Genomic DNA, 16,381 nt, shown 5'->3' with positions numbered 1-16,381 from the left:
GAGTGCACCCTAAGGGCTGGCTAGCATGCTGGTTAAGACCCATGGCTTAAGGGAGTCAGACTTGGGATGAAATCCAACCTCTGACACCTATTAGCTGTGTAATCTTGAACAAAATTATATGTCCTTTTTGAGCTTCAGTTTTTGTATCTATCGGGAGAATTAAGTGGAACACATCAGTGCTTGACACAAAGTAAGCACAAAATAAAGGACCACCATTATTGCTATCTTTGTGGGTTCCAATCTCCTAAAAGAGAAATTAGAGAAGGAAGAGATTTCCCAAGGTCTTACAACTGGCAAACAGCAGAGCTGGACATGGAATTTAGCGCTCCCCCCGCCCCCCCCTCCCCATTACACTGGAAAAATGACTGGCACCAGGACTGGGGTGAAGATAGCTCAGGAAGGTCTCCCCAAAACCTCAGACTCCTATTGAGACCCACAGTCAGCACCCCCTCCCCTTCCTCCTTGGCCTCGGCCTTGCACACTCAGGTGGCTCCAGGCACAGGAACCATCCCAAACCAACGCGAAGAAGCCAGGAGATGCCGGAGTCATGGAGCACAGGGGACCCGAGCCAAGAGGCGCGGACACAGAAGAGAAACCCATCTCCAGACAGAGGCCACCTCCGCACACAGGCCCACCCCACCCTCCGCGCCACAGGCGGACCCAGCGCCCTCGGGCCCACTGACCCTGCGGCTCCTGAGCTACTGACTCAGTTTATCTTCTGTCAAACAGGACTCAGACCCATCTGCCCGGTGCACCTGCCTCTTGGCTCAGTTCTGATAGTCCCCGAAGGGCGGGTGGCGGAAGGTGCAGGCTCTGCTCCGGGCTCAGACCTCTGGGCCCGCCGCAGCCCACCGACCCGACCCTACTCCCCGGGCACCCTCTACCCACCCATTCCCCGGGGCCGCAGTCTCTGGGGGTCACTCCGCCTCCTGCACTCTCCGCACCGAGCGCCCCCCTGCCTCGGGGACCCCCACGCCCGCTCCCATGCAGGGCTTCTCAGAGGAGCCAGCCGGCCAATTTGTACAGTTTGACCCCATCACTTTTTTCACCCAGCCCCCTCACCGCCCTCTCCTCTGACAACTGTCAGTCTGTTCTCTGTTTTAATTTTGTTTATTTTGTTCATTAGGTTCTGCATATAAATGCAATTATATGATATTTATCTTTCTCTGTCTGACTTATTTCACTTAGCACAATACCATCTAGGTCCATCCGTGCTGTCACAAAAAGTAAAATTTTGTTCTTTTTTACGGCTGAATAGTATTCTATTGTGTGTGTGTGTGTATATATATCTCACAGCTTTTTTTATCCACTCATGTATTGATGGGTACTGGGGTTGCTAGACCACCTTCTTAACCATAGCCTATATAATAAAGAAGGAATATGCAAATTGACCGTCACTCCACCACAATGATTGCGGCGCCCACAGTGGAGGCGGGGGGAGGGTGGGGGTCCCGTAACACAAGATGGCTGTGCCCACAGCGGAGGCTGAGTTCCCGTAATGAGCCTTAACGAGCAATCAGCAGGGACCTAAGGCTCCGTTGCCCCCCTGCCCCTGTGGTGCTTGACAGGGGACCTCAGGCCACGCTCCCCACCCAGCAGGGCTTGACAGGGGACCTCAGGCCTTGCCCCCCGCCCTGGGACAGGGGACCTGAGGCCATGCCCCCCGCCGGCAGAGCTTGATGGAGGACCTCAAGGTACACCCCCCGCCCCGGTGCTTGGCCAGGGGACCCCAGGCTACACCCCCCACCCCGGCGCCAGGCCGGGGGACCTCAGGCTGCACCCCCCGCCCAGCGGGGGTGACAAGGGATCTGAGGCTGCGCCCCCCGCCCAGTGGGGCTTTACAGGGGATCGCAGGCCATGTCCCCCACCTGGCGGGGCTTGACAGAGGACCTCAAGGTGTGCCCCCCTCCCCGACCTGGGCTGGGGGACCTCAGGCCGTGCCCCCCGCCCCAGGGGACATGAGGCTGTGCCCCCTGCCCGGCGGGGCTTGACAAGGGTGGGACCGGCTGGGTCTGGATCTAGCCCAATTGGGGGGGACGGTGCCCAGCCGGGTCTGGGTCTCGCACGATTTTGAGGCGCACGTGGGTGGGCGGGGACTTGACTCTGAGTCCCATGGTGCGCCCCAGACTCTGAGAAGATTTTCATATACATTTTACTAATTTTCTTTCATCTCTGACACTTCTATTATAGAGAAAGGGCAAATAGCATTATTGAAATATTTCCTCTAATTAATCCCCTTTTATTGTGCACGAGGCACTAGTATAAGAATAAACTCGAGCCCTAACCAGTTTGGCTCAGTGGATAGAGCATCAGCCTGCGGACTGACGGGTCCCAGGTTCGATTCTGGTCCAGGGCATATACCTTGGTTGTGGGCACTTCCCCATTGGGGGGTATGCAGGAGGCAGCTGATAAATGTTTCTCTCTCTTCGATGTTTCTAACTGTCTATCCTTCTCACTTCCTCTCTGTAAAAAGTCAATAAAATATATTTTTTTTAAAAATGTGACCATTGCCTAAGTGAAAAAATGTAAAAAAAAAAAAGAATAAACTCAAAATGGATTAAAAACTGAAATGTAAGACCCAAAACCATAAAACTGCTATAAGAAAACATAGACAGTAAAATATCGCACATTTCTCTTAGCAATATGTTTTCTGAAATATCTTCTTGGGTAAGGGAAACAAGAGAAAAAAATAAATGGGACTACATTGAATTAAAAAGGTTTTGCACAGTAAGGGAAACCATCAAGAAAACAAAAAGACAACCTACTGAATGGGAGAAGTTATTTGACAATGATATATCTGATAAGTGGTTAATATCCAAAACTTATAAAGAACACAGATAACTCAACACCAGAAAAGCAAATAACCCAATTAAAAAGTGAGCAAAAGACCTGACTAGACACTTTTCCAAAGAGGACATACAGGCCGATAGATACATGAAAAAATGCTTAACATCACTAATCATCAGAGAAATGCAAATCAAAACCACAATGACATACCACCTCACACCTATCAAAAAAGTTATCAATAAATCAATAAACAACAAGTGTTAGAGAGGACGTGGAGAAAAAGGAACCTTCTGCACTATTGGTGGGAATGCAGACTGGTGCAACCACTATGCAAAACAGCGTGGAGGTTCTTCAAAAAATTAAAAATGGGCCCTAGGCAGTTTGGCTCCATGGATAGAATGTTGGCCCACAGTCTGAAGGGTCATGGGTTTGATTCTGGTCAAGGCACGTACCTCAGTTGCAGACTCGATCCCCAGCCCTGGTCAGGGCACTTGCGAGAGGCAACCAATCCACGTGTCTCTGTAACTTCAATGTTTCTCTTTCTCTGTCTCTCCCCCTTCCTTCCACTCTCTAAAAATCAATGGAAAAATATCCTCAGGTGAGGATTAACAAAACAAAAAATTAAAAATGGAATTGCCTTATGACCCAGCAATCCCACTTCTTGGAATGTATCTGAAGAAACCCGAAACATTGATTTGATACATGCACCCCTATGTTCATTGCAGCATTATTTACAAGAGCCATGATATGGAAGCAACCCATAAGTCTCCTTTTAAAATACGTACTTTGTTTTCCAAATTTTCTACAAGAAAAAAAGTTATTTAAAAACAGAATTTCAAGAAATAGAGGGAAGCTAAATTGGTGTAAATTAAGAAAATAAAATTGGTAATGTAGTTTCACTTGTTTAGCTGCTGGCTGGATGAAGCAAGCAGGTAAAAGATTTTTAAAGAAACTTCAGCACATATGAAAGAAGAAATAAGGAATCTGTAGAGAGGAGAAGATTAAAGTTATTTAAGAAAAAGAAGAACAAGAAATTAATAGAGAAGAAAAAAGAAGATACGGATAAATATTTGAGGAGCTGAAGAAATCAAGTGAGATAGTTTACTTAGCCACAGAGGATTTTCCTGTATGTTTTCTGGTGTTTAAAAAATGAATTTAGCCGAAACCGGTTTGGCTCAGTGGATGGAGCGTCGGCCTGCGGACTGAAGGGTCCCGGGTTCGATTCCGGTCAGGGGCATGTACCTGGGTTGTGGGCACATCCCCAGTGGGAGATGTGCAGGAGGCAGCTGGTCGATATTTCTCTCTCATCGATGTTTCTGGCTCTCTATCTCTCTCCCTTCCTCTCTGTAAAAAATCAATAAAATATATTTAAAAAAAAAATGAATTTAGTTATTTTAGCAGGAATTTGCAGTCAAATATATATATATATTTTTTCTGGGAAACTCATTCATATCCTCCTAACCAAATTAGGATTGCAATTGAAGACCTGTTGGACCTTAAAGTATTCTAACTGGTTCTATAAGGTAGATTAAGAAAGTTAAAGTTTCATTTACTTCCATTCATTTTATTTATGGAATAAATAGTGATCTCCTACCTTTTCACCATCTTGCTTCTCCAGATGTGACTGGATTTTAGGTGTTGAATGAGCATCTTTATCACTACTTCCATCCTCAAATTCAACCACACTCTGTGCATGCTCTTCTTCTAGTAATTCTTCTGAGCTCTCTGATGTGTGTGAAGTAGACTCCAATCTAAAAACAAAACAAAATTCTTACATGTTTTCTTAAGGATGAATATGAATTTCAGGAATCTGTTAATAAAGTAACACTTTAGAGAATCAACTAAGTGTTGTTCAGTCAACAATTTCAAATTTTACAGGTCCAAGACCAATCTCTTCATCCTATAAATTTGTTCTTTCCTACCTTGTTCTCCAGTTCAATTAATATCATCACTATATTTTCAAACATGTAAATGAGACCTTTCCTTTACTCTATTCATATCTGATAATATCTTATTCTATTAAAGTAAACATACATCCTAGTATACCTGGGACCGTACAGTTTAAAGCTTTTATCCCAGCATTGGCATATTATAAAGCCCCTTTCTTTCTCAAAAAAAATCAATTTGGACCATAAATGATACGGTTTAGTTCTACCTCCAAAATGCCTTTCAAACATATCCCTAACTTACTATTACCATTTTCAGGCCCCAATTCTCTCTGGAGAATTCTCACAGTAACTTCTTCCCAATTCATCTTTTCTAGATAGACAGATGATTGATAGATAGATAGATAGATAGATAGACAGACAGACAGACAGACAAAGAGTTGGGGAAAATAGTGATGTGAAAGAAACATCTATCAGTTGCCTCTCATTCACACCTCAACCAGGATTGAACTCACAACCTGGGCATGTGCCCTGACTGGGAATCGAACCGGCAACTTTTCAGAGCTCAGGACAACACTCAACCAACGTAGCCACACCAACAAGGGCACCCAATTCATCTTAATATTTATTCTTTAGAAAGTTTTCCAAAGCTGTGTTTCTCATATACATATCTGTACCTGTGACAGCCCCACTCAGAAAACTCTGATAGTTCTCTATGGCTTAGAGAATAAGGGATATCTCCCTTTAAAGCCTAACAAGACCAGACCCTTATATTCTTACCTCCTACTAGATACTACTGTAACAGTGAGAAATTGTAACCCACCCCACCATTCTTTTTGACACTGTTTCTGTAAATGCTGATTCTGACTAATATGTAGCTTGTAGATGAAGAGCATGTTTATATAAGAATCCTAGGAACTAACTTCAGACGAAGCAGACTCTGCCCTTCAGTCATCCCAGTTCTGGGAAACTTGCTAATCTTTAACCATAGAACCAGGATGACGCACACCAGACCATCACTTCACCAGTTTCGAGATTCATATTGGAATGGACTGTGCTGGCCTGCATGTACAGAACTACTCAACTCCCTCACTGTGATTTCTTTGTTCTACTTTCCCTGTTCCTCCTTATAAAAACCTCGGTCTGCACTGAGGTGTTGAGATGGGCTTTTGACAAAGAATCCCCTATCTTCTCAGATGCCAGCACTTGAATAAACCTCTTTCCTTTTCACCAGCATCTATCTGATGAGTTTGGCTTCTGTGGCAGCAGGCAGTTGAAACTTGGTTTCAGTTACACTACCATTTACCTTATATATCCGTATCAACAGTCCTCTTCGTTTTGTGCCTTTGTTCATGTTATTCCTGTAGTCTAGTTCTGCACATGCAATATAGTAGCCGTAAGACATGTGTTTCTATTTGTTATTAAACGTAAATGAAATACAAAATTCAGTTCCTCAGCTGCACCAACCACACTTCAAGTGCTCGGATGGCACATGGGTAGTGGCTGCCATCCTGGACGGGCAGACACAGGACATTTCCTTCATTACGGGAAGCTCTCTGGACATCCATGGCATAGAGCCAGGCTCAGCAAACTTTCCTTTATGTTTTGTGGGACTTATGATCCCTGAATAACTACTCAACTCTGCCACTTAACTCAAAAGCAATCATAATAAACCTGTAAACTAATGAGCATGGATGTGTTACAATAACATTTTATTTATATTGGGTAGTGGGCCAGAATTGACCTACGGACCACAGTTTGTGAACCCTTGGACTAGAAATCTTCTCCCAACTCTGCTTGTTTAGTTACCACTTATCTCTGAAGCCCTAGCCCAAATACCAAACGTCTCCATCCCCTCCATTAGAGGCAGTCACGCTCTCCTCTGCATCACAGCGTCTGCACTTCTATTATTACCCATCACAATCTACCTTGCAGTGCTCTTAAGCTGAGCCACAGACAGATACATGTATTAGAAACCACCAGGCATTCTTCAAGGGCAAAGATAAAATTACGTTCTTTGTAGTGTCTGAGTAAGCATTCAAGCATATAGCCTCACTGTTACTGTTCTGTTTATGAAAAGCAAACTGAATTCCACATCATTCTGAGATGTTCAATTTAAAATACATTGTTACATTTCCTTCTAAAAAGGATATTACATCAAAATGTGGCTCCATGAGAAAACCATAATTATCTAAACTCTTATTATTCTTTTCACAAATTACTAGATTTAAATATCTATTTATATCGCCTTTAACATGAATTTTTTACAAAAATAAAATATTTACATACTGATGCAATTACACAAATGAAAAATTATTTACATAAGGAAATTAGTACAGACACAAAATTCTCTACCTGAGTAAAATAATTTCACAGCTAAAATGGCAAAACTATGAATGGTTGATTCAGGAACAGTTGGTAGGACTAGTAGGGCAGAAGTGTAGTTTAAATATAAAATTAAAAATCTTGTTTTCTTAAGCTTCAAAGGAAGATAGAGGAAAAGTTTTGACCCAAGTGTTCTGTTGATTAAGAGGAGTTGACTGCACCATTTACAGTTATCACTAATTTATGTTATATCCAATACCCCAGTGAAATGAATCCGTTATAATGTAAACTGAGGGTTTTTAAAATTAACCACACCCAAGCATTACTAAAAATTACAGCTACTGTCAAATTCAAAGTTGGTGATAATGACACATTTGGGATAATCAATAGAATATTCTCCTGGATTTTCATGCCTATGAGATTAAATTATGAGTTTATCCCACTCTCTTACTAGCAAATTCTCCCTATAACATTGTCAAAGTGACACCACTGGTAAGTGTAAACAATTATCTTGTAGAAAAATTCAAATACAAACTCCTATACCAAGGTCATTTGCTACATGAACAATATAATAATACTAAATATTAATAATACACAAATAAGAATAAACAAAATAATGAGGGTAAAATAAACAATACTTTACTTAATTACGGAAGCTGTAGGTGAAGTCTCAGCTATCTTTTCATCTTCCCCTTGAGAACCACTAAATTCAGAATCCTGAAACCGCTTTCCAATCTTTGGCCGCTTCAGATGACTACTTCGAGTCCGAGTGGAAACTGGTGTTTTATCATGACCTAAGAAAAAAACAGCAGCCATGCAAGAACTATGCTAGTTTACATATATCCCCACCATTACACACTACCTTTCTCTCATATCAGACTTTGTTAATACTCATTTCTCACATTTCCATGCTATCTTGAGTTTTACAAAGTGTTTTTGCATTTTCATTTATATTCTCTCCCAATAATCTCTGCCAACCTTATGACATAGTGTAATTTTAATATATTCTCCCTACATGATACATGGAAAATTATTTGGCTTAATATTAAAATAAAACATTAGTTGCACTGCCTATGTGGGAAGATTAGATTTTTCTACTTTTCCTGGTTTCATGATATCTGACCAAAACTAAATGAATCTGAGTATGACTGGGGAATTTGGACTGCAATATAATAGAAATGGGGTTTGTTTAATCTTGGGAAATAAACAAGGCAGATGTTACTGTCTGTATTTTACAGGTAAGAAAATGAGGAAGAGAGGTACTATAGCTCACTCTGTTCACACAGCAAAATCAGTGGAAGTGGTGGCATTAGACCCAGAAGTAGACGTTAGAGCTGGGTAAGTCTCCACTTGCTCTAAGGAACACACACACACACACACACACACACACACACACACACACACACACACCCCTAATTCTAAGTGTCTCAAACACTTTCTAATAGATCGGCTGAATTTCTTACCTTCAGAAGTGCTTGCAAAGGCATCTTTTAGAGAATCAATCTAAAATAGAAATACAGATTAAAACCAAATGTTGTAGATTATTTTTTCTCCCTGTGGATCCACTTTATTCAGTGTCAAAGAAAATCTTTAAAACATTTTCAAATAGCACTTTTTGTACTCACTATTCAATTAAAACTTACGTAAGAAATAAAAAGGCTATGTTACAGCCCAGTTTATTATGAGCCTAAGAACTTATCAAGCCATCTCATGTCATAGTGGTAAGCACTGGAGTTTCCAGTATTGTCTTCAGCTACCTTCTCTTTTCAATCCATGCTTTCCGTTTGTCATTTTATCTACTACCTTCACTTCAATATCTATACAAGTTAATTCCCCCAACTTCCAAAGCTCTATTTCTAATAAGATATCTCCCCAGTGGATGTCCCATCTAATTTCACATCCAACCTTCTCAAACTGAACAATATCATTTTAATAATCTTTTCCCAATAGTATTCCCTATCTTGGTTAAGTGACAGTAATAATTCAGTCTAATCAGAATGGCTGTGAGACAGTAATACTTCTTCCTATCCCTCATTCAATCAACCACAAAGCCTGTCAATTCTGACTTTAAGAATCTCTCAAAACTGCCCCCTCCTTTGTATTGCCAATGCTTTAGTTCAGGCCTTTCGCATCTTCACCATGAACTGTTCTAATAGCCTCTTGGCTGGCATCCCTCACTCTAGCCACACGCCCCGTAATCCTCTCCACCCTGATGACAGTGGTGCTTCCCACCTGTAAATTGTGCTACTCCTTTGCATTACAAAAAATAAAATGTAATAGTTTATCGCTACCTGAAATACAAACTCCGAACTTCTCCAATACCAAATGCTCTTCCATACCAAACATGCCATTTTCTTTCATGCCTCTGTGTTTTCATACATGCCATCCCTTGGAATGCCCTAGCAACATTTGGCACAGAACTCCCACACACCTTTTAAAGGTCATCTCAACTCTACTTCACCAATTCCAGTCCCTGCATAGAGTTAGTGATACATTCTCTTTTATGTACCTGCAATCACTTGCAGTATGTATGCTCTATTAAGGCCATTATTATCCTATAGTGTAATTGTCCACTTATCTGTTCTAATAATGGACCACCTGCTTTTACCAGGCTTAACGGACCCATACTTTGTATGCCCAGCACTTGCCAAGGTACCCACTTTACTATATAAACTGCTATCCAGTCACACAGTTATCAAAACTCGACAATATTATAGGCACCTACACTTCAAGGTGTGTTTATAGGACACACACAAGGGAACAATTGTGATGGATAAGATAAAGATCCTGTGTTCGAGAATCCTATAGTTCAACTAGACAAGGTTAAGACATAAAGATGAATAAATAAAAGGTACAAAAAGTGAAGTACATGTAATGTTTTCTGTCCAAAAATAGGAAAAAGAAAATAGAAATACCATCATCTAAAGAATAAATCATGTAGTGATAATCATTTCACAATGTATATGTATATCAAAACAAAGTTGGACACCCTAAAGATTTAATTATTTGTCAATACCACCTCAATAAAGCTAAAAAATACATCATGTAGTAAAAACAAACAAATAAAACTACTTATCCATGTGGTTACTGATAAAAAGAGAGATGTAATAAATAGCTTAATATGAGAAATATTCTCCTTGAATTATTAAACTATTACTATAAAGAATATGAAGTTCTAAAATAAAAAAATCTAATTTATGCTGCCAACCTTGACTTAGTGTAATTTTAATATATTCTCACTAAGTGACACATTGAAAATTATTTGCTTAATATTAAAATAAATAATTAATATCACTGCATATATGGGAATATTAGATTTTTCTACTTTTCCTGGTTTCATGATATCTGACCAAAACTAAGTGAATCTGAGTATAACTGAGGAATTTAGACTGCAATGTAATAGAATTGGGGCTTATTCTAAAGTCTGAAGTTCCAAATGTAGAAAAAAATTTAAAAACTCTAATTCTTTATATATAGTTATTATTTATATTATCCTTAAAAACACTTTGAAATTCTTCACTTATGCTAATTAAAACAGGAAATAAGAGGAACAAATAATTCCCCAAAGCATGTGTCTCTGAAATGCACCTGACTTTACATAGGCAAACTCAACACTCACAAAAGATATATCAGATACCGTGTACAAAACAAATATAACTGTAATAAGCGCCACCACAAAAAAAACACTACATAAAACAGACTTCTAGAATCCCATCGATGGACCCATATTTTAACTAATATCAAGTAAATTCTAGGAAAGTAGAAAGCCACAGTAATGGGAATTGCCCATCTAATTTCAGGTTACCTAGTATTTGCAAAGTGCATTTCATTCTACAAAGGCCTAGCATACACTTATTGAAACTTAGCCTCACAGTTCCCACAATAACTTCATAACCTTTGGCCTACTACTTATTCCACTTCTAGAAACCTATCTGTACAAGAAAATAATAACATATGCACAATGATGCATGTACAAATGTATACATCCTATCTAATAAAAGAGAAACATGGTAATTAGTGTACGACCGCTACCCTTCCCATTGGCTAATCAGGGCGATATGCAAATTAACTGCCAGCCAAGATGGCGGCTGGCAGCCAGGCAGCTGGAAGCGAACATGAGGCTTGCTTGCTTCAGTGAAGGAGGACTCCAACGTTCCCCTCCTGCCTTGCCGGCCTCTGAGCTGGCAGTTTGAAACATTGTAACAAATATAGAAGCTAAAAAAAACCCCAGAAACCAGCTTTCAGCCGGCCGGGATCTCAGAGCTGGAGATGATACAGTGTTTCGATTATAGAACCGAAACAAACCAGATACCTGCTTTCAGCAGCAGAGGCCTTGGCCCAGAATAAATAAAAAAGAAAAAAAGGAGCGGTTGGGAGCTTCAGTCACCCACCAGCCTGAAAACAGCCCTCAGCCCCTCACCCAGACTGGCCAGGCACCCCAGTGGGGACCCCCACCCTGAAGGTGGTTAGTGCACTCCCACAGGGGGAGCGCTGCTCAACCATAAGCCAGGGTCATGGCTGGCAAACGCAGCAGCGGTGGCAGGCACCTCTCCTGCCTCCATGGCAGCACTAAGGACCCGTAGGGTGATGTCTGACTGCCCCTAAGCTGGCAGGCTGACATCCCCCGAGGGGTCCTGGACTGCGAAGAGGGTGCAGGCCAGGCTGAGGGACTTCCCTCCGGCAGTGTGTGAATGTCATGCACCAGGCCTCTAGTTACATCATAAATGTAAAACTTAGTATGTTAAGGAAATAAATGATGGCATCTATAATAATAAAAGCATAATATGCTAATTGTACCGGACAACCAAATGACCTTCCGGACGTCCTTCCAAATGACCTTCCAGACAAAACCAGGGCTGCGAGGGCTGAGGCAAGCCGCCTTGGCTGTGAGGGCTGAGCCCCTTGCACAAGTTTCGTGCATCCAGGCTCTAGTTTACATATGATAGGCTAGTGTGCTGCTGTTTAACAATCATATTTAAAAACAGTAGAAAAATAGTAATGCCATGAAAAATGCTTAACATGTTATGTTATGCACCCTTGTAGCCTCCAAAAAAATGTTGTTAGTGAGAAAAGCAGTTAGAATTAGCATAAAAGAAAACAAAAATAAAATGTATGCAGATACATGTATATTATATGCAAGATATTAACAGTTGCTATCTCTGGAGAAGTGGGATTACAGATTTTCATTTTCTTCTATATTATTTTATGTGAATTCCAAATTATTTTTCAAAGAAAATTAAGTCCTTAGTAACCAATTAAAAGATACCAGAAAACAAATACAGTAGAAATTACATAAGTCTGTTGAATGAACAATAACATTTAAAAATTTAAATATTCACTGAATCTATTTTAAAGAAACAAAAATTATTTCCTACAATAAATATACAGTGTACCTACAGTTAGCTGCATCTCACTAGACTGACTATCTTCAGTTCCTGCTTCATATTCTGGAACAGATGCAAGACCATATCCTCCACACGTAGTTCTTTTAGCTTCACTTGGAGGAACTGCTGTGTGTAGAAGAATTTTACAAATTGTAACCCAATCAGTATTCGGTTTTAATAACATTGTTCTGACTTTCATAAAAGCCCTACAGAGCAGCATGAATAGAAGGGTATTGAAAATCTAGGTGTAGGATATCCCCTTCACCCCTATCTATCCTATCTAATAAAAGACAAAAAGGGTAATTGACCGTACCTTCGCTACGCTTCCCATTGGCTAATCAGGGAGATATGCAAATTAACTGCCAGCAGCCAGGCAGCTGAAGCGAACAGAAGGCTTGCTTGCTCCAGTGAAGGAGGAAGCCAAGGTTCCCTGCCTGCCACGGCCCAGCTCTGAGCTCCGAAAGCAACAACGTTTCAATTATAGAAGCTAAACAAATCCCAGATACCTGCTTTCAGCAGGCCGTAGCCACGGAGCTCTCAGCTCCAGTGACAGCAACAAAGTTTCAATTATAGAAGGTAAATAAATCTCAGAATAAAAAAAGGAAAAAAAAAAAAAGGAGAGGCTGGGAGCTTCAGTAGCCGGCCAGCCTGAAAACGGCCCTCAGCCCCTCACCCAGACTGGCCAGGCACCCCAGTGGGGACCCCCACCCTAAAGGGGGCTTGGTCAGTCTGAAAACAGCCATCAGCCCCTCATCCAGGCTGGCCAGGCACCCTAGTGGGGACCCCCACCCTGAAGGGGGTGTGACCAGCTGCAAACAGCCATCAGCCCCTCACCCAGGTGGGCCAGGCACCCAAGCGGGACCTCCACCCTGATCTGGGACACCTTTCAGGGCAAACCAGCTGGTCCCCACCCATGCACCAGGCCTCTATCCTATATAGTAAAAGGGTAATATGCAAACTGACCCTAAAAGCAGAAAGACTGGGAATGACTGGTCACTATGACACACATTGACCACCAGGGGGCAGATGCTCAATGCAGGAGCTGCCCTCTGGTGGTCAGTGCGCTCCCATGTGGGGGAGCTCTGCTCAACCACAAGCCAGGCTGATGGCTGCCAGTACAGCGGTGGTGGTGGGAGTGTCTCCAGCCTCCTCAGCAGCGCTAAGGATGTCCGAATGCAGCTTAGGTCTGCTCCCCGCTGGCAAGTGGACATTCCCCGAGGGCTGCCGGGCTGCCAGAGGGACGTCTGATTGCCAGCTTAGGCCCAATCCCCTGGGGAGCAGGCCTAAGCTAGCAGGTGGTCATCCCCCGAGGGTCTCAGACTGCAAGAGGGCACAGGCCGGGCTGAGGGACGCCCCCCCCCCCCCCCCACAAGTGCTCTAGTATATATATAAAAGCCCAGCAATCAAACGGCAGAATGACCAGAATGACTGGTCAACCAGTTACTATGGTGCGCACTGACCACCAGGGGGCAGACACTCAATGCAGGAACTGCCCCTTGATGGTCAATGCACTCCCACAGTGGGAGTGCCGCTTGTCTGACCGGGATGAGTGGTGCTCCCACAGCGGGCTGATCCCTGCAGGCCACACCCCTCATCAGTGCACAAATCTGTGCACCAGGCCTCTAGTCTTATAATAAAACCTTTCAATTATAAAGAGTCTTAAATAATCATCTGTATTTTGGACTTTGAGGAGAGATACATGAGACTGTGGACTATCTTTGATTTCCTGATGCCTATTCTATACTGTTTCAGTATCTCTGTTTATTTCGTACACACCAATTATTACATTCTGCTGGGCTATTCTTAGTGACTCAAATGTTAATATTAATACATAACAAAAAATCATACTTTAGGAAAGAGGGTCTGTTACTAGAGAGATCACATCACAGCACACCACTGCTCTGGAGTATAGGGCACCATCACCATCAGGCACTGCTATTTTTAAGTGGGACATGTGTTCAAACTAAAACATTCTTACCTGTAATTTTAAGTGTTTCTCTCTGTAATGCTCTGGTGACAGGTATTCTCTGGTACCAGTGTCCAACACCTTCAACTTCCCAAAGGAGTTCATGGTCTCCTGGATATTTTTCAAAGTATTGCTTGCAAGCTGAAAAACACATTTAGAATTTTCTAGAAATCCAAAATATCAATTATTTTAGAAAACAGAAAGATAGAAAGCTGCCAACTCACTTAATGGGCTAGCATAACTTTTTGATACCAAAACACCAAAGCAACTCAAGAAAATTATACAGTCATCTCATTTACATAAAAATTCTAAATGAAATTCCATATTAAAGTTTTAATGTGCTCAAGCAATAAAAATCCAAATAAAAGATGTGTTTAATCTTTAAAAAGAAAATTATTAAATTTTATTGAGGGACATAAAAGAAGAACTAAATAAAAGGATTGTTAGATTCAATAGTGTAAAAACACCAATTCTCTCTAAATTATTTTGTAAACTTGATGCAATCCTAAACAAAATCCCAAGTTTCTTTTTAATGGAACTTTACAAAACTTGGTCCTAAATTCAAAATGAAAGAACAAAGAGTGAAGTATTGAGGAATTCTTCCTATAGTGGATGTATTTCCATTCCTCCCCAAATTTAGTAAAGCAATAATCTATGTCAAATTATCAAAGGGTATACAAGGATTCATTTCATTCACATGTATGGGTCTAGAGAAAAACTATAATTCAAAATGGGGATGCAACATTTGGTTCTTGTTTTCTAGATTTTTAATATTAAAAAGAGGGAGGAAACCTAGAAAATATATTTTTAGTGAAAATAAACATCTGATGGTAAATTATATTTTATTGAAGTTTTCAAATAAATTACTTTCCAGGATTAAATCTTACTACATTAAGAAAAAACAGTTGTTTGGCCTTTATACAAATGCAAATATAAATCCACTAATAGTTTTTAAAACATCACCACATAGTACAGCCATACAATGGAATACTAAACAGCACTGAAAATGAATAGAACTATGTAAATCCACATTAATGAATCTAATAAACATAAAGATGAATAAAGAAAGCAAACTAAAGAAGAATTCATACAGTACCTTTCATTTATATAAAGTTTTAAAATATTAAAAATAATATGACATATTATTGGAGGATGTACATATATATCTTAAAAGTCTATAAATGTATGAAGAAAAATGCCAAATTGAGGACAATGCTTATGTCAGGGAAGGGAGTAAGCTAATTAGGTAGGAGTGCAACTGTGCTGGCAAAGGATCCATTTCTCATAGATGGTACATGCTAGTGGTACATAAGTATTTACCTTACTTTTTATACTTTCGTATATGTCTGAGGTTTCTTTCTTTCTTTTTTAATTTAAAAGCTACCACAGACAAATAACCCCCAAAAATGTGGTCCAATCATCTAAATAGACATTTCTCCAAAGAAGACATACAAATGGCCAATAAGCACATGAAAAGATGTTCAACATCAAATGCAATCCAAAACTACTAGAGGCCACTTCGCACCCACTCAGATGACTATTACAAAAAAGGCAGATAAGCCCTAGCAGCTAGTGTTTTAGTGTTTACTAGGTAATGGAGAAATGGGGGAATGGACGGTGCCTGGGTTTGTTTACTGGTCAAGGGCACATGCCTGGGGTGGAGGTTCAATCCTCAGTCCCCATCAGGGCGTATGCAGGAAGCAACCAATATATGTGTCTCTCTCTCATCAATGTTTCTCCTATCTCTCTCTCTCTTTCTCTCTTCCCCCTTCCCACCCTCCCTTCCACTCTCTCGAAAAACCAATGGAAAAAATATCCTTGGGTGAGGATTAACATTTTAAAAAGGTGAATTTTATGGTATATAAGTTAAAGCTCTACCTGACCAGTGTGGCTTAGTGGCCGAGTCTTGACCTGTGAACCAGGAAGTCATGGTTCCATTCCCGGTGAGGGCACATGCCTGGGTTGTGGGCTGGATCCCCAGTAGGGGTGTGCAGGAAGCAGCTGATCATGATCTCTCTCATCATTGATGTTTC

General features: G+C 41.1%; 1 protein-coding gene across 1 annotated transcript in view; it reads right to left on the bottom strand.

Moving 5' to 3' along the window:
• Positions 1 to 16,381, bottom strand: part of FAM169A (family with sequence similarity 169 member A) — a 35,405-nt gene that overhangs the window by 8,230 nt on the left and 10,794 nt on the right. Inside the window, exons 6-10 of the mRNA XM_023750724.1 lie at positions 14,361 to 14,489; positions 12,396 to 12,508; positions 8,462 to 8,501; positions 7,642 to 7,792; positions 4,382 to 4,538 (exon numbers count right to left, since the gene is read on the bottom strand). Of these exons, the coding sequence (XP_023606492.1) occupies positions 4,382 to 4,538; positions 7,642 to 7,792; positions 8,462 to 8,501; positions 12,396 to 12,508; positions 14,361 to 14,489 (590 nt within the window). The remainder of the gene's footprint in view (positions 1 to 4,381; positions 4,539 to 7,641; positions 7,793 to 8,461; positions 8,502 to 12,395; positions 12,509 to 14,360; positions 14,490 to 16,381) is intronic.

Source organism: Myotis lucifugus, unplaced genomic scaffold, assembly GCF_000147115.1.
Source record: "Myotis lucifugus unplaced genomic scaffold, Myoluc2.0 scaffold_0, whole genome shotgun sequence".
Lineage (NCBI taxonomy): Eukaryota > Metazoa > Chordata > Mammalia > Chiroptera > Vespertilionidae > Myotis > Myotis lucifugus.
Note: the sequence above shows the minus strand (reverse complement) of the source record. Positions and strands in the feature narration are given on the sequence as shown.